Genomic DNA, 27,683 nt, shown 5'->3' on the forward strand with positions numbered 1-27,683 from the left:
TCACTCCTGTAATTCCAGCACTGTGGAAGGCTGAGGTGGGAAGGATTGCTTCAGTCCAGGAATTCAAGACCCATCTGTGCAACAAAGTGAGACCTTGTCTCTGTAAAAAATAAAAAAATTAGACATCGGGTGGTGTGTGCCTGTAGTCCCAGCTATTAGGGAGGCTGAAGCAGGAAGATCACTTGAGCCTAGGAGGTTGAGGCTACCAGGAGGTTGAGCTGGAATTGTACCACTGCACTCCAGCCTGGGTGACAGAATGAGACCCTATCTCAAAAGAGATGTGTGTGTATGTGTGTGTGTGTGTGTGTGTGTGTAAAATTTATCTTGAAAAAACAACCAGAGATGGTAATAAAGACAGGGTGTTTATAACAGCATTGTTTATAATAAAGAACAAAACTGGAAACATAATGTCTAACAATTGAGGATCATTATACGAACTAGATACTGGCTGGGTGTGGTGGCTCATGCCTGTAATCCCAGTGCTTTGGGAGGCTGAGGTGGGTGGATCACAAGGTCAGGAGATCGAGACTATCCTGGCTCATACGATGAAACCCCATCTCTACTAAAAATACAAAAAATTAGCCAGGTGTGGTGGCATGTGCCTGTAGTCCCAGCTACTCAAGAGGCTGAGGCAGGAGGCGAATGTTGCAGTGAGCTGAGATCATGCCTCTACACTCCAGCCTGGGCAACAGAGCGAGACTCCATCTCAAAAAAACAAAAAACAAACAAAAAAACTAGATACTGTGCAGCAATTGGAAATCACACTGTAGAAGAACAATTAATGAGAAATTGTGTATAACAGATTAGTTAAGGAAGCAAGAAACAAAACTATATGTACAACATAATCCCAACTGTATAAAATTTATATTTGCAATGAGAAATGACAAGAAGAAAAAATGTTAATAGTAATTAAACCTACAGGATTATAAATATTTTTTTCCTTCTTGGGGCTTTTCTCTGCCTTCCTAATTGCACAATAAATATGTCATCTTTTAAAATCAGAAAAAGTTATACATGCTTTCAAGTGCTTTATCAACTGTAAAGAGCTATGCAAACAAAGTAGTGTGTGTGTGTGTGTGTGTGTGTCAAATAGGTATCCCGGACTCACCTGCCTTTTCTGATTTGAACATAGCAATGAGTCCTTGATTACAGAATATCTTACTGTGTTTTTAATAGACAAAAACAGATGAGTGTCATAAAGAAAGCACTTCAGTCTTAATTCAAAAGATCCAGATCTAAAATTCTGCATTACCTTTACACAAGTCAATTTCTTCACCAATAAAGGAGGAGAGTGACAATATAGCTTTGTTTGTAAGTGGATTTAAACATTCACTGAAAACCTCCAAATGCTAATCTGTTTCATAAATTTTCATTTATCTACTAATGTACAGGGAAGTTTCCATGTCCTTAGTTAATATTTCACAATACCATTTTTAATAGATGCATAATAATCCACTGTACAGAGGTATCATGACTAATTTAACCAGCAAGTGGTAAAAGATTTTTGTTTGGTTTCTGAAATACAAATATTTAACCTCTTCAGCAACGTTTCCTGGTTAGGTGAGTTCCCAGTGTTGAACTATAGGATATGCTCAATAATGTAAGCTGTTATTATAACCACAACCACTATTACTATTACCACACAGGTGCCAAGGTCATATCCAAGTTCAGTCGAGTATTTGGGGCTTTACTAAATGTTTCTCTGGGACACAAGAAAGGTCAGGGCAGGAGACACATATCTGAAGTATTTTCTGGATACAAATATAGAGAAAAACATTTTTATTCTATTTTATTTTACTTTTTTTCTTTTATAGTTTTTTAAAATATCTTTATTTTTTGGTGAAGAGATATTTTCACAGATGTCATTAAGGACTCATATCATTTTCTTTTCTTTTTTATTGAGATGGGGTTTCACTCTGTCCTCTAGGCTGGAGTTCAGTGGCACCATCTCAGCTTACTGCAACCTTCGCCTCCTGAGTTCAAGCAATTCTGGTGCCTCAGCCACACAAGTAGCTGTGATTACAAGTAATTACATGTGATTACAAGCCACCACACCTGGCTAATTTTTGTATCTTTAGTAGAGATGAGGTTTTGTCACGTTGGTCAGGCTGGTCTCAAACTCCTGGCCTCAAGTGATCTGCCCACCTCAACCTCCCAAAGTGCTGGGATTACATGTGTGAGCCACCGTGCCCAACAAATTTGTTTTAAATTTTCGATACAAGGTCTCACTCTGTTGCCTAGGAGTGCAGTGGCACCATCCTAACTCACTGCAGCTTCAACCTCCCAGGTTCAGTTGATCCTCCACCTCAGCGTCCCAAGTAGTTGGGACTACAAGCGCGTACCACCACACCCAGCTGATTTTTGTATTTTTTGTACAGACAGGGTTTTGTCATGTTGCCCAGGCTAGTCTTGAACTCCTGGGCTCAAGCAATTCTCCTGCCTCAGCCTCCCAAAATGCTGGAATTACGGACATGAGCCACTGCACCTAGCTATTTTTATTTCTGTGACTCTCTCTGTTGCCCAGGCTGGAGTGCAGTGTCCATCTCTGGGTTCAAGTGATCTTTCTGCCTCAGCTTCCTAAGTAGCTGGGACTACCAGTGCCCACCATCATGCCTTGGTAATCTTCTTTTTTTCCATTTTTAGTAGAGATAAGGCTTCCCTATGTCACCTAGGCTAGTCTAATGCTCCTGAGCTCAAACAATCCTCCTGCCTTGGCCCCCTAAAGTGCTGGGATTACAGGCGTGAGCCGTTGCACATGGGCAAAACATATTTTAAAATCTTGCCAGGCTGGGCGCAGTGGCTCACGCCTGTAATCCCAGCACTTTGAGAGGCCAAGGCAAGTGGATCACAAGGTCAGGAGTTTGAGACCAGGCTGGCCAACATGGTGAAACCCCATCTCTACTAAAGATACAAAAAATTAACTGGGCGTGGTGGCATGTACCTGTAATCCCAGCTACTCAGGAGGCTGAGGGAGGAGGATTGCTTGAACCCGGGTGGCAGAGGTTGCAGTGAGCCGAGATTGCACCATTGCACTCCAGCCTGAGGACAGGGCAGGACTCTTGTCTCAAAAAAACAAAAATAAAAATAACTTGCCTCCTTCTTGTTTTCCAAGCATGTCCAAACATCCTGATAAATAGCCATTAACTTACCAATACAATTATACATGTGCTGTGACTCAACAGCCAGATTTTCATAAATGCCTAAAAAACTAGAAACCTCTGGCCAGTAACCACACACCCTGCCATAAGAAAACAAAGGGTTTCCTAAAGAGGCATAAACCTCAAGGCCTCCAGTAAATCCAGGGACCTAGATGGTTTTATAGAAAGAAAGTAAATTAACAGTCAAAAAAGAGAGGCTTCACTCTTGCTTGCCCTTTCCTTGAATCAAAGACCCTCTGTTTCCCTTTTTCTCCATTTCTGGCCCATCTGTCTTACAGGCTTATTGTGAAGACTGGGTGGACCACGTCGGAAAACACCATAAGACCCAAAAAGTGCCTGGATGTGTACTTTTATGTGCTTTATGATCTCCCTCTGATCCTGCCAGGCACTTGTCAAGCCCCAAATCAGTTCTCTTATAGTGCCTTCCAGCCCCTCCCTCCCTCCAGGTGAGAAAGGACATGGACCACTAGAAAGCCATCACCTGCAGTGTTCAAATCATGCCCTGCACAAGACAAAGAGGTGATGTGGGAGGTCAGAATCCCAACTAAAGGGCCACCAAGACTCAGCCATCAGACTTGGCAGGGACCTCCACAGGGTAGTGGTCTGCTCCCAGATTGACTCCCTTCACACCAGCATGCAACTGCCTAAAACTCTCCCCTGATGACAGCAGAGGTGAGGAGAGAAGTTTCTCTTGGGGCCATGCCCTGTGATCAGTTGTGATGTAAAAGAGTCTAACCATATGGTTCTCAGCCTTGGCTGCACATTAAAATCCCTTGGGGGCTTAAAGGAAAATACTGCCAGGGACCCAACCTCAGAGATTCTCATTCAATTGCAGGTGAGGCCTGGGGATCAGTGTGAGGGACAGGAGCTTAGAGTGAGCAGCTGCTTCCTATGCTGGGCCCTGTGCCTTGAGCCCACACTCTCTGCCTCCAAAGTCCACGCCCTCCCCTGTCAGCACTCTGCCCTCCAATTGGAGTCTCCCTCCAGGGTTTTCCTCCCCATCCACTGTGAGTAACAAACATGAAAGACCCTGCTCAGTCTGGGTGACTATCCCCTCCTGCCACATCACCCACTTCCTCCCTGTACACCAGCCCAGACCTGGTCACTCTTGGACACCCCCGGGACATTCCTGCTGTTGTCTTGAGCCCACATGACCACCCTCCCCCAAAGGGTTCTTCTTTATCATCACATACTTTTTACAGTGTTAATGTTGTTCAACAAGCACATATTTATTTCTTTTAAACTTTTTACTCTGAAAAGAAATGTAAGAGTCACTTAAAAATTTAAAAATAGTTTAAGCCAGATGTGGTGGCACACACCAGTCATCCCAGCTATATGGGTAGGATTCTCAGGGGGGAGGATCAGCTGAGCCCAGATGAGGTTGAGGCTGCAGCAAGCAGTGATTGCACCAGCCCAGGTGACAAAGTGAGACCCTATCTCCAAAAAAAAAAAACAACTGTTCACAGAGTTCTTGTGTACCCATCAGCCAGCTTCCCTTAGTGATAACATGTCATATTACCATAGTGCAATTGTCAAAAGCAGAAAACTGACATGGTTACAATTAACTAAACTACAGACCTTACAGAGATTTCACAGGTTTTTATACATACTGTGTATTTATGTACAGTCCTATGAGATTTTATCACATACATACATTCATGGATGCACCACCACAATCAGGACACAGAACAGTTTCACCACTTCAAAGAAATTTACCCTCTTCTAAGTCTTCTGCTGATCTGTTATCAATCACTATAATTTTGCCACTTCAAGAGATTTTTATAAATGAAATCATATATTATATAACCTTTTGAGATTGACTTTTTTTTTTTTTTTTTGAGACAGAGTCTCATTCTGTCACCAGGATGGAGTGCAGTGGCACAATCTTGGTTCACTGCAACCTCCACCTCCCGGGTTCAAGTGATTCTCCTGCCTCAGCCTCCTGAGTAGCTCCAACTACAGGTATGCACCATCATGCCCAGCTAATTTTTGCATTTTTAGTAGAGACAGGGTTTCACCATGTTGGCCAGGATGGTCTCGATCTCTTGACTTCATGATCCACCAGCCTCGGCCTCCCAAAGTACTGGGATGACAGGTGTGAGCCACCACACCCAGCGGCTTTTTTTTTTTTTAAACTCAACATAAGCATGTATTTATTTTGTGATCAGCTACCACAAGAAAGATACTTCCTTTTGGAAAACAACTCCAAAAAATCTTATCGATTACTGGCTAAGTAAATCATAATTCAACTATATCATGAAATCATATGCAGCCATTAAAACTGATGAGCTAAACATAAATTAAGCACATATATGTTTTTTCAAATACACAGTCAGGTCTTCATATCTATGGGTTCCACATCAGAGAACCCATGGATAGAGGCCAACTGTAACAAAATCAGAGGGATGCATCCACCGATTTTGGTATCTATGGGGGCTCCTGGAACCAATCCCCCATGGATGCTGAAAGATAACTATATAGTTAAGTGAGAAAATACAAAACTGCATATACTGTATTATCCCATTTTTGTTAAAATACACATAGAAATACATAGATACACAGAGATAAACAACAAAATGTTAACACTGATTAACTCTGGGTGATAGGATTACAGGAGATTTTTATTTTCTTCTTGTTGCTTATCTGCATTGTCTAAATTTACAACAATAAATATAAATAACTTTATAATTTGTTTTAAATGCTTGAAGTAAAGCTCCAATTTTGCCATCTTTAACGCTTCCAGCCATAATCACGTCCTTCTCCTGGCTAGCAAAGCATTGTGTGTGGGTCTCCATTCTAGGACTCACATCACTCAGAGGCTCAGCACAGCTTATTGTGGGCCCACCAGCCCCCAACACAGGAAGGGGCTGCACTCCTGAAGGGTCTGCATCCCTCTGGCCCCTGTTGGCCCAGCCGTTGCCAGGCATAGGTACATCAATGGATCTGAGGCTGCCACCGTATCAGGAGCTATTTGGCCAGAGCCCCAAGGCTCAAAAGAAAGTCTCTGGAATCTCTCAGGGTATTTGGCCTTCTAAAGTGAGTGACATCTTGGTCCCCACCACCTGGGCCTTCAGAAATAAGGCTTGGGAGTAAGCTGTGAACTTTGTGAAATTGGTAAAGATCAGAGGTCATGAAACATCTCTGAAATTCTGATGTGGGGGTCTTGTGAGCCCACAGAGGAAGGAAGAGTGCTCCTCTGTGGCTTGCCCTATTTAAAATGGTTTTCTTATTCAATTTCTAACAGTAACCTTACCCCCCTTGTTTTCTCTATCCCCCACATCCCCCACCCAAGAAGAGAAATCAGGCTAGAAAGGCTGGCTCAGCCACAGAGCAGAGCCAGTGTGGTATGGGGCCAGAGTGCTGACAAGCATAGAGACTTATAGCAATGTGCTGTACAACTTGAAAGAACTCTCCCAACTTCTGTGAGGCCCCATTTAACTTCCCTCTAATTAAGGGGGTTGGGCTAGCTGCTATCTAAAATCCCCAGCCCTCTAGGCAAGATCTGTCCCAGACCGTCCTCTGTAAGACCACACCTCTGCAAAGAAAAATGATGCTTTCCCTCTAGTGGCACAATGAGGCTATGGAACAAACTGTTTTCCCAGAGCGGTTCAGATGTCTTCCTGTCATTTTTCTTTTGGTCTCACATGACATTTACTTTCAAAGCCAGGCCCAAGGTGGGGGAGTGTGCCTGCTTAGCTCATTACCATAAGCCTAGCTCATGTGCCATGCTAGGCACTCAATAAATAATTGCTGAATGGATGCATACACATATGCTTGTATGCCAGTCATTCAAGCTGAGCACCTGGCAGTGTGCCATTACACTCCAGGACACAGCACACACAGCTGTTTCTTCCACTACACTGTCCAAGTCAAGACCTGAGATCCCCCAGTCCACCTCAGCCAGGGCATCCCTATCCCTCTCACTACTAATCTTGCAGATGGATAGACTTTCTAGAAAAGTGAAGCAACCTCCTCCTCTCTCCCTCCACCACTCTGCACTTTAAATAAACCATGGCCAGAAGAATCACCCTAAAACTGTTTCCTACCATGTTAACTCGTTTTTCAAAAGCTTACATCAGCTTCTCATCACTCAGAGAATCAGACAGAACTCATCATTCCAGTGCCCAAGTCCTCCTGACCACCTGCCTCTTTCCCTTCCCAAACAGGCTCCCACTTCTCACCTTCACACCCCCACCACACCCAGCTTCAGCCCAGGCCTTCCATTGTCACACATTGCTCACACCTCTCCCTCCTCGATGAAACCTTCCCCACAGACCTCAGTCCTGCTGGCTGTGCCTTTTCAGGTAGGCTGTGCCTACCTCTTGTTTTCTGTGCCCCCATTTATCCCTCCCCATCCCCGCTATATCTCTCTGGATAAGAATGAATGACTTCAACCAGATGGTAAAATAGACAAGGATGGTGTCACCCTATTCTCTGTATCCCCTCAGTGCCCAGCACCATGCTGTTTACACAGCAGATATGAAATAAATACCTGGCTGGTTAACACTCACCCTGCCCCAACTCAGAGCCTCCTACCCCTCTCCCATCACCCCAGTGCCAAACCTGCACAGCCACTGTACCTACCTGTTGCCCAGTAGCTACTCTAGGATTGGTGGTAACTAGAGCAAGGCACAAAGCCTGGTCAAATCCTTGCTCTGTCACTTCCTAGCTGGGCAACCCAAGCAAGTTATTCAGCCTCTCTGAGCCATGGTATCCTTGTCTGTAAAATGAGGTAGAGTATTTCCTTCATCTTCAGTCTGCTGTGAGGATGAAACAAGACAACATAAGGGGCCCAGCACCCAGCAGACTTGAGGCCAGGTTTTCCCTCCCGCTTTGCCACTCCAACAAAAACCTGCTGGCTGAGATCTTGTACATGAAAACCGGTTGGACAGCAGGCACACCTCATCTCCCCTCACCTCCAGCTGGCTCCCTAGGATAGAGGAAACAAAGCCTGAATTTACTCTGGCTTCCCTCAAGCAGGGAGGTCTCTGGAAGAGGTCTTTGTTAACACAACTTTAGTCTAAAAGCCTCTTTATGGGCCAGACACAGTTTCCATTTTGTAGGAGACGGAGAATCAGCCTACAGCTTAATATCACTTAAGGCTGATAACGAGGCCTTTTGTTCACGTACCTCAATTAAATTCTGCAGTAATTAGTGGCCACCTATTCCTATTGCTTGAAGGAAACAAAAACAAGGCATGGTTCTTGTTCACAGAGACCTGATGCAAAACAGTTATAGGAGTAACATGAGAGAGAAAGTCAAGCACAGGGAAAGAGGTGCAGCAGGCCTGAGCAATCCCAACCCTGATGGGCTTCAGAAACACAGAGGGTAATGGCAAAGTGATAACAGGCTAGCTGCTGCACGTGTGGTTTTCCATTCTTTCATCTGATGTATGTGTGTATCTTGCTGTATTCAGAAAAACAGATCTGTAGCATCATTTAATGGTTGGATGGCTCCGAAATTTCATTAAACAGTTCCTGATGGATGGCCAGTTAGGTTGTTTGCAATTTCTTAGTATTATAAACAAGGTTGCAATGAATATCCCCATATGTGTACCTTTGCAACTTGTCTACTTACTACCTGGAAGGATGGAGTCATAGTGATGGAAATGCTGGGTGTCTGTACTTTTGACTACCTCAATAAGCAATGAAATTATCCAATGCACATAGAGTTTACCCTGTTCTAAAGCATATACATATAAACACACACAAGTACCCATACAAATATGCCTCCTCTTGTCTCCCACACCCACATCCTGCTGCAGTTCAGGCCTGCACCATCTCTCATTGATATGGTCACAAGGATCCTCTAACAGGTCTCCTTCCCCAGCCACCAGAACGGTAAAATACCAACCTGATTCTTTTACTTGAATGCCTCAAATCATTCCACCTCCACCCCCACCACCTTCAGAGCAAAGCTCCAACCCCACCTTCAGGGTAAGACAGTTATTCCCATTTTACAGTTATAGGATCTGAGGCCCACCTTGCACAAGGTCACACAGTCAGTTAGTGATACAACCAGGATGAGGCCCTAGCTTTCCTTACTATTAAACCCAATAACAGGGGAACTGAGGAACTGAGGTGGCATAAACCATAAATCACCATAGCTCCCCGAAACTAAAACTTTCCATTCTTTTTTCCCCAACTCTTTCTAAAGTCTTTTACCATTTTCATTGTTTTCAATGGAGATATACTTGCAAAACAGTCAAACTTTGAGAACCTGGCCCTACAAAATCAGAAAAATTAAAAAAAAAAAGACATATTTCCTCCTCCTTTCACAGAGATTGGTTTCTCTAGCTAATCTCAAGTCACAGCAATTCTCTTTGGTCTACAAATATTTCTCATTTGGCTATCTAGCGGCTGATTAACTCACAGGCAAGTCTATTATAAGCAATCAGGTCTATGTACACAGGCTGGGTCTCCACATCTTGTAAGGCTAACCTGTGGCTACCCCCAGCTATCCCACAGGGAGTGGCCAGCCACATGGGAGGTACAGCCAGCGGCTGAGAAGCAAGGGATCCTGCCACGGGCAGACAAGGGGGAGGCAGAAAGGGCTTCGACCCACAGCAATGACCAAAGCCACAGGAAGCACAAGGCAGAACAAAGAAATCCCTACTTAGACCTCCTGATCCATAGAACCTTTTCAATGCTTGTTTCCTTCAAAGAAACTCAGTCCAGCATTGGGCCTAGAAAGACAGATATTCCAAACAGAAAACAGGAAGGATCACAATAGCAAGAACAGCTAGCATCTGTTGAGCACCCACAGCACGTCAGACACTTTACTCAAGACTTTGCGTGGATTAACTCATCAAATCTATGAGATGGGCACTAGTATGAGGTCATGTCTAGGGCCAGACAGTTAGTGGTGGAGCCAGGACTCAAACCAGAGCTGGTCCCACTAAGAGAGCCTGCCAAATGGGCTCTCCACAGGCTGGTCCATGGGAGAGAATGGTAAGGAAATCCCCAGACACTCCCAGGTCCAGTCTGTTTCCTGGATCCACAGCCACCTCCTACAGGGCAATCCTGAGAGAAGGCAGAATGCACAATAAGTCATGGAAGATGAAAGCTGAGGAGACATCAGAGAAGAACAAGCTGTTCTTTGATGTAGTTATGTTTTTGTTTGGTTTGGTTTGTGGGGGGATAGAGAAATAAAAAACCAGCAAGATAGGGCCCAATGATGAAGAGTCTCACATACCAGTCTCTACTTTGGAGCTAATCTAAAGGAACACCAAATGCCCTATACTTAGCACACAGTAGGCCTTTGATACCCTCAACAAACATAAGTCCCTCCTCTTTATGCAGAGAGGTATAGGGACTCACTGAGGCTATCTAGGACAGGTAGTGACAAAAGCAAATGTACATTTTAGAAAGAGCGTTGTTCTGTTCCTCCTGCAGTCTCAGATGAGGCCCTTTACAAGGAATGGAATACTGATGATCAGGACGTAAGATTCAAATGACAAAATACAGTGATGGAAGCCCTTATCAGGTGTTTACTATATGCCAGGTATGATTATCCTGAGCACTTCATATATGTAACTTCATTTAATTCTCACAATGATCCTATGAGTACATACTAGTATGATCCCCAATTTACAGATATGAAAACTGAGGCACAGAGAGGTTCAGCTGGAAGTGCTACCACAAGGATTCCCACGCAGCTGGACTGACTTCGGCGCCAGTGCTCCTGACCACCCTGGTCCACGGCAGAGAAGAGCTTCCTGGAACACCTGATGCTCTTCACCCTGCAATGATGCTCCAGACCAGGCTACAGGATGTCTCCCAGCTCCTCCAGCCCCCCACCCCCTGCCTTTCTCTCACTATTGCCAGTCAGCCCAGTGCAAACCATCCCCTGCCTAGAAACACCATTTTCCCCAAGAGGCCGCTAATAGTAGACTGGGGTGTGGGGTGGGGGGGGTTGGGGGGTGGAAGGAGCTGAAATAACTTGGCTCTTCTTGAGTTGCAAACAGAAAAATGAAAGAATGAAGAGGAGTGGGCCACCAGATCCCCACAGATTCCAGGGTGGAGAATGTCCAATTAAAATGCATTCTGCCAGAGCCCAGCAGCAGCATTTTAACAGAGCCACTATTGTCTCCATCTGAACTGCTGCTGCCCACAGCCCAGCAAGCAGCAACCAAACAGACTGTCGTCATGGAGCCGGAATGTGGGGTTCTGGCCCTCCCCAATGGCACCAGAAACACTGCTCTGTTTACCCACGTTGCCCTTATTTAAAAAGAAAACAAAAAGCCCCACTCCATCCTCAGCCCTTCGGCATGCAAGACACTGGGAAGGACAGACAGTGGTTAGAGGACACTCCATATGCCAGCAGCTAGAGGCAGGTCTGCCAGAACATTCCCAATGATCTGGCCAGGCTGGGAGGAACAAGCCTCCCCCAGGAAGCTGGGAAAGTACTTTGGAGAATATATAAAAATCAGATACAAATAGATAACTGAATGGGGCATAAATAAACTGTTAATGCCCTGGAAGCGCCCCAAGCTCCTTTAGAAAAGCTTTATGTCCAAAGAATTTGGAATGCTTGGCCAAGGGCTTGAGTCTAGGTCACTATTAATGCAGACTCCCTGCATAATTCAGAAACCCTGCAGGGCAAAGACAGGCCTGTATGTCCAGCCAACTCTGGGACAGAGGCAAGCTTGAGTCCAGCCAGCCACCCCTGGCTATAGCACCCCGACCCCCACCCCAACCCAGGAAAGGGGTGCCAAGGCCTTGAGATCAGCTCATCCAGTGCTCAGCCCAGAAACAGAATGTTCAGGGTGACTGGCACATTCAAAGTGCTTACTGTCCCTTTCCTGCTCTACAGAGATCTCAAGGACAGGTTTAATCAGGAATCCCAGACCAAAGCAGGAAGCAGAGTCAGTGGTGCTCAGAGAGCCATTCATTAGCTCTAGGCTAGTGTGAAACCCATGGTACCAGAGCCCCAAATAAACCAGTTTTAAAACCCATCCTCCTGTGCAGCCTTCTGACCTCTGCCAACTGTGTCCATGACCTCAGGCCAGGCACAGGTGGCCCTCCATGCTTTGGCACTGATCTACCTCTCTGACTTCTCAGATTTCACTCCCCTCACTATCCCCTACACACACACACAGACACAGAGAGAGAGAGAGAGAGAGAGAGAGAGAGAGAGAGAGAGAGAGAGAGAGAGAGAGAGCGACAGAGAGAGAAACTCCCAAGTACTCCAGAGATACTGAACTACTTAGGATTCCTGGACTCCACACAGTATTTCAAGATACTGCCTTACCTTCTGACTCAAAGGCCTTTCTTCCCTTCCTGACCTGGCTCACCCCTCACCCTTCAGAACCCCACTCAAGCATCACGTGCTCTATAAAGGTTTCCTGGGTCTCCGACCAGGGGACGAAGCTGAGTAACAGAGCAAGAACTGAACAGAGCCTCCTGGGACACTAGTAAATCTTGCCTTCATGGAGGTAGGATAGGGGATGGGTAGGGTGGAGAGGACTATAACTGACTCCCTCCTATTTCAGAACCAAAAGCAATGGGGGAGTCAGAGCAGAGAAGATTTCAGCCCAGCCTGAAATGGAACTTCCTACCAATAAAAATGTGACAATTACAGCAGGGGCTGCCTTGTGAAGCAGTGAACTCTTCATTATCCGAAATCATCAAGCAGAAGCCGTTCGGTCAGCACTGCTTCCAAAGAAGTCTCTATGTCAGGTGAACAGGCACACCACATCAGACCATGTGAGAGACTTGAGATCATTCCATAAAGGCCTGAGATTCCAGGGACTGAGGTGGTGAGGAGGGATGGCCACAGTGAAGTCTGGGAGGAGGAGGGCAGCTCTGGGGTACGCTGCAGCCCCTCCTAGAAACCCTGACGACCATATGGGAAAAGCAGAATTCCATGGGGCAGCTGACATGGTGTTTCTGGTGGTTCACTGGCACCTTCTGGCCTCAAGGTTGAGCTCCCCAGTCTAGGTTTGTGGAGGCCAAGATTCTTCTTCTGCCTCCACTCCCATACCACCACCATGCCTCACTGTGACTACTGAACAGAAGATCCAGACAGGAACAGCCACAGAATCAGTCACCTTCTCCCTGCTCATTCCCAAGCCCAAGGCTTATCACCATCCTCCTCAGGGAGAAGGCGTCCTGGACCCTGTAGCTCCCGAGAGGGCAGAAGGTAGGTGGGATGAGGGCCCAAGCCAAGACTAGCAGGCATCCAGGTCTGTCTTTCATAATACTATCCCAGCCTGGGCAACATGGCAAGACCCCATCTCTACAAAAAAATTAACAATTAGCCAGGCATGGTGGCATGCACCCGTGGCCCCAACTACTCAGGATTCTGAGGTAAGAGGGTCACTTGAGACTGGGAGGTCGAGGCTTCAGTGATCCCTGTATTCCAGCCTCAACAACAGAGTGAGAACCTGTCTGAAAAAATAATTTAAAAATTAAAATAATTTTAAAATAATATTACCATGAAGAACAAAACTACCATTTAATGAGGGCTTATTTCATACCAGATTCTGTGTTAAACATGCTACCTACATTATCTTTGATCAGTCTGTTCTATGTACAACAATCATAATTTAACAGAGGAGTGGCATGATCTGACTTTTCTTTAGAATAAGGATATTTTAGAATATTATCCTAAATAATTAGAATATTTAGAATAAATGCTTAGAATAATTCAAATATTTAGAATAATTATCCTTATTCTAAAGCAAAAGTCAGATCATGCCACTCCTCTGTGCAAAGCTTTCCATTGCTCAAAGCTGTCCAGTGAATTCTCTCCTAACTCAGGATAAAACTCCAAGTCCTCTCCAATCTCAGCTCCTGCTTCCTGAGCTCCAGCCACTCTGGCCTCCTTGCTGTTCCCTAGTTATGGCATGCCCTGCCCCTATATAGCTTGATCAGATCTCCACCCAAATGTCATCTCCATGGAGAGGCCTCTTCTGACCATTCTACTCTCACACCCAGGCCTCCTGACCCCTGTTCCTGCTGATTTTTCCCATAGCACTTACCATTTTCTGATACTATATATTTTAACCATTTCATTTGCTCTTTCTCTTGTGCTAATTAACATAAGCGCCATAAGGGCAGAGACCTTTATTGATCTTGTTCACTATCCCATCCCAGCATTTAGAACGATGCCTGGCTCCAAATAGGAACTCAATAAATATTCAGGCCAGGCGCAGTGGCTCATGACTGTAATCCCAGCACTTTCTTTGGGTGGCTGAGGTGGGTGGATCACCTGAGGTCAGGAGTTCGAGACCAGCCTAACCAACATGAAGAAATCCGTCTCTACTAAAAATGCAAAATTAGCCGGGCATCTTGGTGCATGTCCTGTAATCCCAGCTACTCAGGAGGCTGAGGCAGAGGAATCCCTTGAACCTGCGAGGCAAAGGTTGCAGTGAGCAGAGATCATGCCATTGCACTCCAGCCTGGCAACAAGAGTGAAACTCTGTCTCAAAAAAATAAAATAAAATAAATATTCATTCAATAAATGAATGAATGACCCTACAAGGTAGGTATTCTTACTAGCTACTGATTACAGATTTGGAAACTGAAGCTCAGAAAAGTTGACTCACCGCCCAAGGTCACACAGCTGGCAAGCAACAGAAGTGGGATTAAAATGGAGGCCTGACAGCCCCCTTAACTCTGTGATGGCATCTTCTTTGACCAAAAGGAAGGATCTGGACATCCTATACCATAAGTGTCTTGGGTGCCAGCAGGCTGGGCACCTCCTCACCCTATCTGCATGTTCTTCCTCAAGGAAGGAAGCCTGGAGGAGCCCTTGAGGCAGAAGCCTCTGCCTCATTCATCTAAGAATACCCAGCACGTGGCCCAGGGCTGGCATGCAGGTGCCCACCACATGTTTGGGAATAAACCAACCCACTCCTAGGTACCTAGTGTGTCCTTACATTTTTATTTCTTTACACTTTGCTTTGTGTATTGCTGTTCATTTTATTGAATGTGATGACAGGCAGAAATTCCAAGTATACTTCTCAACCTTTTGGCTAATATCAAGTATAGAAATTCCAGGTACACAAAATTGAACTACAGTGGATGCTGCCTTGAAGAAATCCACAACAATGTGAAGAGATGTAGCCACAAAAAGGTATAACATGAAGCAGGACAGTCACGTGAGCAGCAAATGCAGTGCCAAGAGTGTAAGGGGCAAGAGAGCTCTGGGGTGTGGGTGGGGACAGCCACACACAGCAGCTAGACAGCTAAACAGGGGTGGGGCAGACAGAACTGCTTAACCATCCATTCACCCAACATTATCATCTAAAGTTTTCTTGCTCTAAGAAACACCGTGCTTGTTACTTGACACTATGCTGAGTGCTGAGGATAGAGAAGTGAAGGAATCAAACATGAAGATAATTCAAAGGTTAATGAGGGAGAGACAGAGAGACTTTAGCACAGACTGGGGTGACCTGTGGCAAGAGAGGACGCTGGCATGCAAGCTCCAAGCCCACAGGCACCCCCCATTTTGTTCACTACTGTACTCCCCAGCACAACACTGTCAGGCTCAGAAAAGCTTCTTAGTACATAAATGAACGAAAGCACTGCTAATTAAATGAATAAAAGCACAGAGGGATGTCACAATACCTTAACCATTTCATCTGCTCTGTTTCAGTGCTGGGTGTCTAGGAAATGTTCCCAAGGTAATGACTGAATCTTCAAGGATGCATTGGATGGAAGAGGGCATTCCTGCAAAAGCAAAGAAAAGGAGCAAGAGAGTGCTACAGCTTATGATGCTGTGAAGTGTGTTCAGGCCAGAGGGGAATGGTGTGCTTTGACAGGACACAGACACAGGAAGAGAAGCCCAAGTCAGGACACCTGGGAAGGGCCTCATCAGGAGGCACATCAGGATGAGGTCCCTGGGCCCCTGTAGGGAGAACAGGATGGAGGCAGGAAAACCAGACAGAACCATCTGTACCACTGTAGGTATGAGTTGGTGAGGGTGAGGTCTTTAGAAGGTACCAGAGAAATGACTAATCACAAGAATCTGTTACAAATCACAGGTGCAAGATCTCTTGGAGAAGGGAGGCATCCAACAAGCCCAAACACACTTTGAGTACATAAGAAAAGTGCAGCCCCACCAGAGCTCTCCTGGGAATGCTGCAAAGCGGCCGGGGAGATGCCAGCAGAATCATGGCACACCTTGTGCACAATCACCAAAGCAGGGATCCTGCTGACTGGCTGGGGACAAGGAGGAAGTCAGGAGAGAGAAACCAGAAAAATCGCTCACTATTTATTTCACTTTCACTTTGAGCACATAAGTGGGGAGAAGACGCCCTGGCCCAGGAGTAGAGAAACCTGGCTGGAGTCCCAGATGTCACCAACAACCTGAGTAACCTTGGGCAGGTGACTTCACCGCTGGCCCAGCTTCCCCATCTATAAACCAGAGCTGTTACCAAGAGCCCCACCTCTACCAGCATCCTGGAAAGGCCCCAATCAGATAAGTATCAGCTCTGCATAGCTTGATATGGCACCTACTATGTGATCTTCCTTGTATCGGGAAGGAAGGCAGGAAAGGGGCAGACCCAGCCCCTGCCTAGAGAAGGTTTCAACAAGGTGGTCCAATCAGGTACTGCAGAACTCTGACAAGGGCATTTCTGGGCACATTCTCCAGCCAGACTTACTGCCCAGCCCAACTCAGACCGGGGAAGGGGGAGAGGAAGCAGTGAGCTGTTTTACAATCCATCAAATTAATTGCCCCAAATGGGAAATTTACAGGCCTCCTACAGCCTCCTGTGTATTCCATAATCTCCCATGACCCTAATCTCCTGAGAAAGAATGTGTGGGCTGTAATCTTTTCAGTCCACTGTTCTCTGGGGCAATGCCTTGGAAAAACCTCAGTCCCCACCAGTGATCACTCCCAACCAAAAGCCCCCACTCCACCCCACCGACCCGACCCGGTGGCTGGCCAAGGCCAGGCTCCACCCGCCAGACGCCAGCTAGGCTAACCTTGGCCTTGACTTTGACCTCGGAAAGAGACCTGCCCAACCAGCTCCTTTGGCAAATACAACTTTTGCTCCCTTTTTTTCCTCCTTAACACAGAACAGCCTGGCAGGAGATAGAACCAGGAAAAGTGGCTTTTGAGTCAAGACACACCCTCAAGGCATAGTGAAAACAGACCCAGGTGAGGTGCTGGACATTGGTTCTAACCTCTACTCACTCTATCCCTGCTAAGAAACCTGCTTGCCATCTCTGGACCTCATCTTTATTTGAGAAATGAAGGGAATGTAAAACAGCCTCCTCCCAGGAACTCCTTACCCGGCCTCTTTAAACAAGTCCCCAATATTGATTGCAAACTGAAATAAACCTGGATCTCTCTCAACTACCAAAGAGCTGCAAGCTCTACTATCAGGAAGTCTCCCACCTGGAAGGCAACAGCCCCACCCACAGGAGATTCCCTGCCCAACCCAAGTGACTTAATTCTCTCCCCTGCCCACTATCATTTTTAGCCCACACAGGCTCTCGCCTCCTCCTCTGCTCCTGCTGCAACCTTTGCCTCCTCCCTTTCCTGCATAATAAAGCCTTTATCTAGGCCCAACTCAAATGTCACTTCCCCCATGAAGGCTTCAGGATCCCTCCCTTCTCAACACCTGTCCCAAACTCTCTTTCTGCCTCCTACACTCAACTAGCCTTGAGGGGCAGAGGATTCTTTTACTCATTGCTACTGTCAGGAAACTCATTCTAAACATATTTCAGAGAACTCTGGACAAACCTAGGGTCAAAAGCCATTTCATGCTCTAAAATACCTGGCATGCCAGGCATGGTGGCTCACACCTGTGAGGTGGGAGGATCACCTCAAGTCCGGAGTTTGAGATGAGCCTGACCAACATGGAAAAACCCTTATCTCTACTAAAAATACAAAATTAACTGGGCCTGGTGGCACATGCCTGTAATCCCAGCCACTCAGGAGGCTAAGGCAGGAGAATCACTTGAACCCAGGAGATGAAGGTTGCAGTGAGCCAAGATTGTGCCATTGCTCTCCAGCCTGGGCAATAAGAGTGAAACTCCATCTCTAAATAAATAAATAAAATACCTGGCATGGAACAGGTCCTTGATCACCACTGGGTGAAGTTTTTTTAGACAATGTGTGGATGGCCAGGCTCCTTGAAGCTAGAAACCACTGTACCTGTTAGTAACCACTGTCTGTACCCTCTCTCCTTAACAAAGTGCTTTCTCGCTCACTACCTCCCCTTCAGAGGAGATACTGATGTGATCCCCTTTCACAGAGAAGGCAAATGTCTTGCCCAAGTTCAGGCAGCTGTAAGGGGCTAAGCCAGGATTCAAACCCAGGTCTCCAATTCTGGTTCTAACTTTGTGTTCCTCCCACCATACCTGAGGGAACATCAACCCTGAGTCTGCTGAGGAGATCTGGGCTTGGAGAGAGAGACAATCTAAACCGCTCCTTAGGACTGCCTTGGAGCCACATCCAGAGCAGCCAACGGACAGTCAGGAACTCTGGGCAGAGGAATGCCAGAGGGCATTTACTCCATACTCTCCACTGCCTCCATCCCATGCTTTTTTTTTTTTTGAGACAGAGTTTTGCTCTTGTTGCCCAGGCTGGAGTGCAATGGTACAATCTCAGCTCACTGTAACCTCTGCCTCCAGGGTTCAAGCGATTTTCCTGCCTCAGCCTCTCAAGTAGCTGGGATTACAGGTGCCCACCACTATACCCGTTTTGGCCAGGCTGGTATCAAACTCCTGACGTTAGGTGATCCACCCACCTCAGCCTCCCAAGTACTGCGATTACAGGCATGAGCCACTGTGCCCAGCCCATCCCATGCTTGATTACTTCTGATGATAGTGAACTCACTACATCACAAATATTTCAGAAGGTATCAATGTAAACTTGGGCCCAAAACCTTTCTCCCTGTAGCTTTCACAGAAGATGAGACATTTCTATACGGCAGCCCTTCAGATATCTGCAGCCAGCCCTCATGTTCCTGTGGGTCTCCTCTTCTCCATTTAAAATACCTCCAGTTCATTCAGCTGTTGCTTAGAAGACAAGGTTTCCAATGCCCATTACAGTCAAACCCTTCAGAAGGACCTCAAACAGCCACATCTCCCTCAAAAGGGTGACTCATGAATGGGCCCTAGTGCTCCATCCGTGAACTCCCCAGAGCAAAGCACCACCATCATCTCCTGTGTTCTGAGGATGAAACTTCCACTAATGCAGCTTAAACCAAAACCAAAACCCCTTGGTCCAGAGCTAATTTCTCAGAGGGCCCTGGCCATGTGAAAGCAAGAACAAAACTCATTCTCTTTAGCTCGTTAGAGTTGGAAGAGCAGGAACTCTGGAGTCAGATCTGGACTAGAATCCTGGTCCTGCCACTTATTTACTGAGTGACCATAGACGAACTACTCCCTCCCTCCAATTTTCAATTTCCTCAGCTATAAAATGGAGAAAATGTTTATCTCTCTAGATGGATTTAAGGAATAAATGAGCTAAGGTATATAACAACCTAAAAAAGACAAAGAACTTGCCCAAAATCAAAGCTGGGAAGTAGCTGAGTTGGGATGAAATTCAGACTCGAAAGCGCAGAGAACCAGCAGATGCCACACTTTCAGACAAATTCTGGTTGCTCACGGAGCAGAAGATCCCCAGTGGAGGAACCACACAGGTCGCCAGCACAACTCTTGTGGCCGGGGCAGCGGTTTCGCAGGCACCACAGTGCGGCAGCTCTCGGAGTAGAGTAAACAGGGCCGGCTCCCCTTCTGACTGAGGCTTGGAGGATCCACACGGGTCCCCAGCACAACTCCTGAGACCGGCATAGCGGCTGTGACCGCACCTCAGCACGGCAGCTCTCGGCACAGAGTAAACGAGACTGGTTCCCCTTCTGACCGAGGTTTGGAGCCCAGGGAAAGCAGAGTCGCCCATTAGGGACACAAGAAGGAAGCCAGACAGAAGAATCCTGGGCAGAAAAGCACCATCAGTTTTAACGTGGCTGCTCTGGCCCTGGGAACTAACAACTTGGACGTCCAATCAAGAGACCTAATCTGAAAGTTGGTAATTTCAAAGACGACAGGAGGATAAATTTACAATGATGGGAAGAAACCAGTGTAAAAAGGTTGAGAATACTCAAAATCAGAACGCCTCTCCCTCTAAAGATGATCACAGTTCCACATCAACAATGGAACAAGGCTTGATGGAGAACGAGCGCATCCCAATAACAGAACCACTCTTCAAGAAATGGATAATAAGAAACTTCTGTGAGTTAAAAGAACATGTTGTAGCCCAACGTAAAGAAACTAGGAACTTTGAAAAAAGGTTTGACGAAATCCTATTGAGAATAGACAACTTAGAGAGGAATATAAGTGAATTAATGGAACTGAAGAATACAATACAGGAACTCCGAGAAGTATGCACAGGTTTAAACACTCAAATTGTTCAAGCAGAAGAAAGGATAACAGAGGTCAAAGTCCAACTTACTGAAAGAAAACAAGAAGACAAGATTAGAGATAAAAGGATAAAAAGGAATGAGCAAAGTCTCTAAGAAATGTGGGACTATGTGAAAAGACCAAATTTACGTTTGATAGGTGTACCTGAATGTGACAGAGAGAATGAATCCAAGCTGGAAAATATCCTTCAGGATATTATTCAGGAAAATTTTCCTGAACTAGCAAAGCAGGTCAATATTCAACCCCAGGTAATACAGAGAACACCACAAAGATATTCCTCAACAAGAGCAACCCCAAGGCACATAATCGTTAGATTCACCAGGGTTGAAACAAAGGAGAAAATACTAAGGGCAGCCAGAGAGAAAGGTCAGGTTACCCACAAAGGCAAGCCTATCAGACTTACAGCAGATCTCTCAGCAGAAACTCTACAAGCCAGAAGAGAGTGGGGGCCAATATTCAACATCCTCAAAGAGCAGAACCTTCAGCACAGAATTTCATATCCAGCCAAACTAAGCTTCACAACTGAAGGAAAAATAAAATCTTTTATGAACAAGCAAGAACTCAGAGATTTTATTACCACCAGGCCTGCTTTACAAGAGCTTCTGAAAGAAGCATTACACGTAGAAAGAAACAACCAGTATTAGCCTTACTAAAAATATACCAAAAAGTAAAGAGTGCCAACATAAAGAAGAATTTACATCAACGAATGGATAAAACAACATCTGGTGGCAGTAACCCTAAATTTAAATCGACTAAATCCCCCAATCAAAAGACACAGCCAAAACCCAACGGCATGTTACATCCAGACCTGTTTCACATGCAAGGATACACAAAGACTCAAAACAAAGGAACGGAGAAAGATTTACCAACCAAATGGAGAGCAAAAATAAATAAATAAATAAATAAATAAATAAATAAAAAGCAGGAGTTGCAATTCTCGTGTTGGATAAAATAGATTTTAAAGCAACAAAGATATATTGGTAAAAGGATCAATACAACAACAAGAGCTAATGATCCTAACACCCAGATACATAGAGACTTAGATTCAATGAGACAGAAAATTAATAAGGATATCAAGGACTCGAACTCAGATCCGGAACAAGTAAACTTAATAAATATTTACAGAGCTCTCCACTTCAAATACATAAAATATACATTCTTGTCAATACCACATCACACCTACTCATAGGTTTAAATGAAACATTCATTGGCCATTATTAATACCCATTTTTTTTTTCAGAATAAAGCAATATTTCCATTCACCCTCCCTCTCTGTCTTCCTCTTTCTTTCTCTCCTTTACTCATTTTTTTTTTCTTTCCTTCTCTCAAAAAAAGAAATCAACTTGTAAACCTCTAGATCCAGGTTGGCAATGTGTCTCTCATTGCTTGAATTCCTTCCTTCCCTTCCCTTCCCTCCCTCCCTCCCTCCCTCCTTCCCTCCTTCCCTCCTTCCCTCCTTCCCCCCGCCCCCTTCCTCCCTTCCTTCCTACCTCCCTTCCTCCTTCCCTTCCTTCCTGACTTCCTCCCTTCCTCCTTCCCTCCCTAAAAAAAAAAAAAGAAATTCAGACTCAAGCCTACCACCCTAAAGCTTTGTGGCCATAAATCCTACACCACAGCCCCACTGCTTTCTTGTCACACAGTCCCCACCACTCTGCACGACTTCTTTGGTTTATCTATCTCCCCACACTGGACTGCGAGCTGCTTGAAGATGCCCTTGTTTTTGTAGCCCCAGAATCTGACATGGTGCCCCTTACCACATAGTAGGAGCTGAGAAAGGCTGACGAACGGTGATTGCATGAACGAGTCAATGACACTGGCTCCAAGAAGACAGGCCCTCTTTTGCTCTCCCAATGCCCACATAAGCATGTGGCAGTGTACTACACACAGCTTTAACCCCACCACATGGGCTGGGTAGCAATAAGCATTTACTTCATAAGGGCTTGAAGGACTGAAGCATGCCAGCCCCATCCCCCAAATCAGGACATAGCAATGTTCTGCCTTCCCCATCCACAAAACCTCCAAGACTGGAGAGGTTTACTCTCCACTGCTCCTGGAGGCTAGAGGCTGAGCTGTGTGTACTCTGATGAGCACTGGCTGGGATGGTCCCTGGTGATACCAAGAAGGCACAGGTCCTGTGTTGGGGGGAGTTGATGCCAGGGTTTCTCCAGAGTTCCTCAGCTTTCTGGGGCTTCATTTAAAACATCTCTTGCAGTGAGCCAAGATCACGCCACTGCACTCCAGCCTGGGAAACAGAGCAAGATCCTGTCTCCAAAAAGAAAAAGAAAAAAATCATCTCCTTGTTCCCAGGTAATCAATAATAGGAAAAAGGAAGACACACCTGTTCATACTCAATGGGCCATCTTGAAACCATCCAGGCTCCACCTTACAGAGCACTCATACCTCACTGTCTGTGCTACACTTGATGCTGCACTTCTCCAGTGACACGGATACCACTGGTCCTTCATGGCCTGCTTATGAGTTCTTCTTTACAGGCTCTTCCTCAGTTACTCCTAAGGCTGTGGGATCTGTGAAAGCCTCATTCCCATCAGTTCAGTCTCAATTTCCCCATCCCATCCAATGGGCACACCATTATCAACCTCAAGATTGTAACACAGTTAAATTTCAAAGCAGAGCTGATGGGATTTTAAAAGTTCCCTGGAAATGTGTCTGATGCCAGGTAGTCCTGGACATTACCAGATGCTCATAGTACATAAGCACTGTGGCTGTGTACTACACACAGGAAACATTCACTCAACATCAGTTTCTCTCCTTCTGGCCTATCGCATCCCAGAGTACTGAGTCAGTCCTATTGTCCCAAGCACTGCTTAGCCCCAACTCTATAGGAGACCCTCAAGAGTGTGGACGACATCACTTTTGGCCACTGCTAGTATCTGCGTGGCTCTGAGAATTCAGTGGGCAGATGAATATCCCCAATCTTTAGCTGGTAAGCCAACCCATTTTAATTAATTGTCATCATTGTGGGCAGACAAGGTAGAAAATGTCTATTTTCAAATAATTCCCCAGAAGGGATGACTGGAAGCTAGCAGAGATGCTGGTGGTTCCCAAACTGGAGAGGAATTTTTGGGGAGCCCCAGCCAGAGTGCCTAAGGGCCAGCCCTCTGCCCTCAAGACTCCCAGCCTCTCTCAGACGCAAGGAGGGACCTCTCAGCAGCAGATTGGCTTCTCAGGCAGAGTCCCACTGAGGGAAAATCACAGAGTTCAACTAACCATTTAATAAAGTATTCAATAATTATTTTTTTAGGACCTACTTAATCCAACCACTATTCTAGGCATTAGAGGTGCAGCCTTAAACAAGACAGGCTTGGTTTCTTGCCTTCATGGAGAGACATTCCAGCAGGGAGAGAAAAACAAATTAAAATATAACATGTCTGAGTCAGGTTGAGAACTTTAAAGAAAAAAGAAATCAGCATCAAGAGAACACAGTGTGCTGGAGAAGAGGAGTCAGGAAAGGTCACCCTGAGAAGATGAAATCTCAGCAGAGACCTGGGGAAAGTGAGGGAGCAGCAGCCATGGGAAGGTCTGAAGGAAAACATCCAGATTGAGGGGACAGCAGTGCAAAGGCCCTAGGCTGGCTTCACTTCACATGTTTGAGAAACAGCAGCAGGGATGGGAGGAAATGAGGCCAGAGAGGTAACGGGACTGGGGAGAGGACAAATGACATGGACCTCATGGGCTGTAAAGGATTCTGGAGTCCACTTGGTGTGTGAGATAGGAGCTCTCAGATGGTTTGAGCTGAGGGGTGACATGACCCAACTTCCACCATAAAACAATCCTCCGGATGCTATAGTAGGAGATGGGAGAGAAGCACAAGGACCAGTTAGGAGGGTACTGCAGTTGTCCAGGTGCCACCAGTGGCATGGACTAGGTGGTAGCAGTGGAGGGCATGAGAATGGTCTGATTCTGGATAAATTTCAAAGCAGAGCTGACAGGATTTTTTTTTTTTTTTTTTTGAAACAGAGTCTCACTCTGTCGCCAGGCGCCAGGCTTGAGTGCAGTGGCGGGTTCTCAGCTCACTACAACCTCTGCCTCCCAGGTTCCAGCAATTCTCCTGCCTCAGCCTCCTGAGTAGCTGGGACTACAGGTGCACGCCACCACACCCAACTAATTTTTGTATTTTTAGTAGAGATGGGGTTTTACCATGTTGGCCAGGATAGTCTTGATCTCTTGACCTCGTGATCTGCCCGCCTCAGCCTCCCAAAGTGCTGAGATTACAGGCGAGACTCACTATGCCTGGCCAAGCTGACAGGATTTTAAAAGCTCCCCAGGAATGTGCCCAATGCCAGGTAGTCCTGGACCTTACCAGATGCCTGTACTGGGTAGGCCAAAGGACAGACTGAATTTGGTCCAGGGAGCCTCAGCCTGGGCATGTATATCTGGGAGCTGTGTCTCTGCAGAGCTCCAGGCAGAAAGCCATGTGACTCTGTGTAGGAAGGGAGTGGGGGAAGCTCTCAGATCTGCTGGAAAGGGGCTTCTCTCAGCAGGACTTACCACCCTGTGCCCCACTTCCCTTGCCACTGAAGGGCTGGGTGGTTCATGGGCAAACTGCTCCCGGCTTTCAAGGGTGGAAGGAGGAACTCCTTCATAAGGAAGCCTAGTGAGGCAGCTTGGTGATATGGGTTCAAGCCCTGGCTCTACCATCTCCTGGCTGTGGTCTCTAGGTCTGGGTCTCAGTCCTACATGTAAAACAAGAATAATATGTCACCTCTGGGGTTCTTATAAGGTTTGAATGAATCAATAAGGGCCAGGTGCAGTGGCTCAGACCTGTTAATCCCAACACCTTGGGAGGCCATGGTGGGCAGATCACTTGAAGTCAGGAGTTCGAGATCAGCCTGACCAACATGGTGACATCTTGTCTCTGCTAAAAATACAAAAATTAGCCAGGCATGGTGGCACAAACCTGTATTCCCAGCTACATGGAAGGCAGAGGCAGGAGAATCGCTTGAACCCAGGAGGGAGAGATTGCAGTGAGTTGAGATCTTGCCACTACACTCCAGCTGGGCAATAGAGCAAGACTCCATCTCAAAAAAAGAAAAAAAAAAAAAAAAGAATTAACTTGGCCAACAGAATCAGAATACACCAACCATTCCTAGCTACAGCCTCCCTGGGCCTCTGTGTCCTCATCTACAAAATGGGAGGAATAACACCTTTTAGGGCTACCATGAGGATTAAAGCAAATAATGTGTGAAAAGTGTTGGTCACAAAAAAGCGCCTTGCTGGTTGTGAAATTCCCTCCAGGCCCTTAAGTGATATTGATGTGCTCTGATTGAATCATCTTCCATGCCAGCACCTCACCCTGCCAACCCTGCCAGCTTTCCCCCTGCCCAGCATGGGAGGGAGCCAAGACATCAGGGAGACCCTCAGCTCTCTCTCCTCCCTCCTGCTATATTCCTATCAGGCTCAGTACCAAGAAACCCTTTCTAAGCAAGCCCCTGCAGGCAAATGATCTGCCATAGAAATCAGTTCCAAAGGCCCCAGAGAAATCAGGAGAGACCAAAGGAAAATAAGGCAGTAGGCCTAAGAGGAAAGTGAATGCTTTCTTCATTTTGCCTCTTTCCTGCTATCTCTGGATGGACTTAAGGAAGGGGCCAGGTGGAGGCGGGCAGAGTGGGCGGCAGGCAAGAAACAACTCCTGCAGGGTAGCAAAAGTCCCTGGCAGTTTTAAACATGTCCTCAACCAGGAACAACCAGCACCCATGGGTCATTCACTGAGACCCCAGCTCTCTCAGTTCCCGTGGCTCTCCCTGCTGGCAACACAGACCTCTCAGAGTCATTGTGAAGAGCCACTGAGCACACAGTAGGCGCTAAATAAATGGTGGTTACATGAACACAGAAATGAGCCAGGTACCCTGTTTCCTCTCATCTCTGGGCAGCCTCCTGACACTGGATTGCAGACCATAAAAAGTGCCCCAGGTGCAATGGTGTTAAATGGTTCCACCTGACATGCTCGCAAACGTCAACACTCTGTCATACACACAACCTCAGTTAAAGTTTAAAAGCCCTGCACAAGGACCTTTGGCAAACCCTGCATATAAATGATCAGCCACAGAAATAAATCCCAAAGCCCTCAGAGAAATCAGGAGAGACCAGAGGAAAATAAGGCAGTAGTCTGAAAAGAAAAGTGAAAGCCATCTCCATTTTCCCTCTTTCCTACTGCGTCTGGGTGAACTTAAGGAAGGCGGAGGAAACAAGGAGGCACAAGGCATTTGTATCAGATAATTATCTATGGCAGATAATTATATCCGTGAGGAATTTTGGTAAACTGTGGGGAACACAAGCCTAAGTATAAAGTAGATCTTTCCTCAAAGTCCTCCTCAACGGGAGTCAATAACGGGAGTCGATACACGCATCAGTTTTGTCAGCTTGAATTCATCATCCTTCCCTGCAGCCCCCACACCTGACCCTAGAAGCACCGAGCACACAGGCCTGGAAGCCTGTCACTAGGGTCAAGGCCACCAGGTGACAGGACTTCTGTGCACTGCGCAGAGCTGCAGAGAGGGACAAGGTGTGGCCAGCAGGGCGGCCCTCAGCAGATGCCTCTTAGGAGGCCCTGGTGTCTGAGTGGAAGTGAGAGTGACCTGGAGTTTGCGCTTCCAGGGGTCAGGTTTTAACTAGGTCTCCCAGGGACACTCACCACTCTCTCTCTTCATCCCTTCTATTTTACGGCAGGAGTGCTGCCAGCCAGCGGTAGGGGCCATCCTCCTTCTCCTTGTTTGGAGGCCAACCCTCACCTGCTGCAGGGGAGCTCTCACAGGCACCAACTTATGTTCAGCCTCACCCCTAAGGACATAAGTGGGGGCTGAAGTCTGAGTGATCACAAACCAGCATTTTCTACCCTCCTACCCCACAGTCTTGGAGGGCCCAGTCACAGCCCTGCTGGGACCCCTCCCTGGATCCTCTGAGAGGCCCATTCTGCAGGATCCTCTCTCCTGGTGTCCCAGAACACACCACACTCTCCTGGCTCAGCCTGTGCTGCCCCTCTCCCAGAAACATCCAAACTCCCTTCCATCACCCAACAAATCCCTACTTGTTTCTCAAGATCCAGCTCAGGCTCCCTGACCCCAAGCCTCCCCTGGCCAGCCCTCCTCTGTGCCCCACCAGGGCCATACTTCTCTTCTCAAAT

General features: G+C 46.5%; 1 protein-coding gene across 19 annotated transcripts in view; it reads right to left on the reverse strand.

The window, feature by feature from the left end:
- Positions 1–27,683, reverse strand: part of PLEKHA7 (pleckstrin homology domain containing A7) — a 260,456-nt gene that overhangs the window by 212,019 nt on the left and 20,754 nt on the right. For 2 of the 19 annotated variants that reach the window (XM_078340679.1, XM_078340677.1), the window contains exon 1: positions 15,734–15,830. The exons of the other annotated variants lie outside the window; for them this stretch is intronic. In XM_078340679.1, the coding sequence (XP_078196805.1) occupies positions 15,734–15,747 (14 nt within the window). In that variant the 5' untranslated portion in view covers positions 15,748–15,830. Of the gene's footprint in view, positions 1–15,733; positions 15,831–27,683 lie in introns of those variants that run through there. 19 annotated transcript variants of the gene reach the window in all.

The sequence above is a fragment of the Callithrix jacchus genome, chromosome 10, assembly GCF_049354715.1.
Source record: "Callithrix jacchus isolate 240 chromosome 10, calJac240_pri, whole genome shotgun sequence".
Classification (NCBI taxonomy): Eukaryota; Metazoa; Chordata; class Mammalia; order Primates; family Cebidae; genus Callithrix; species Callithrix jacchus.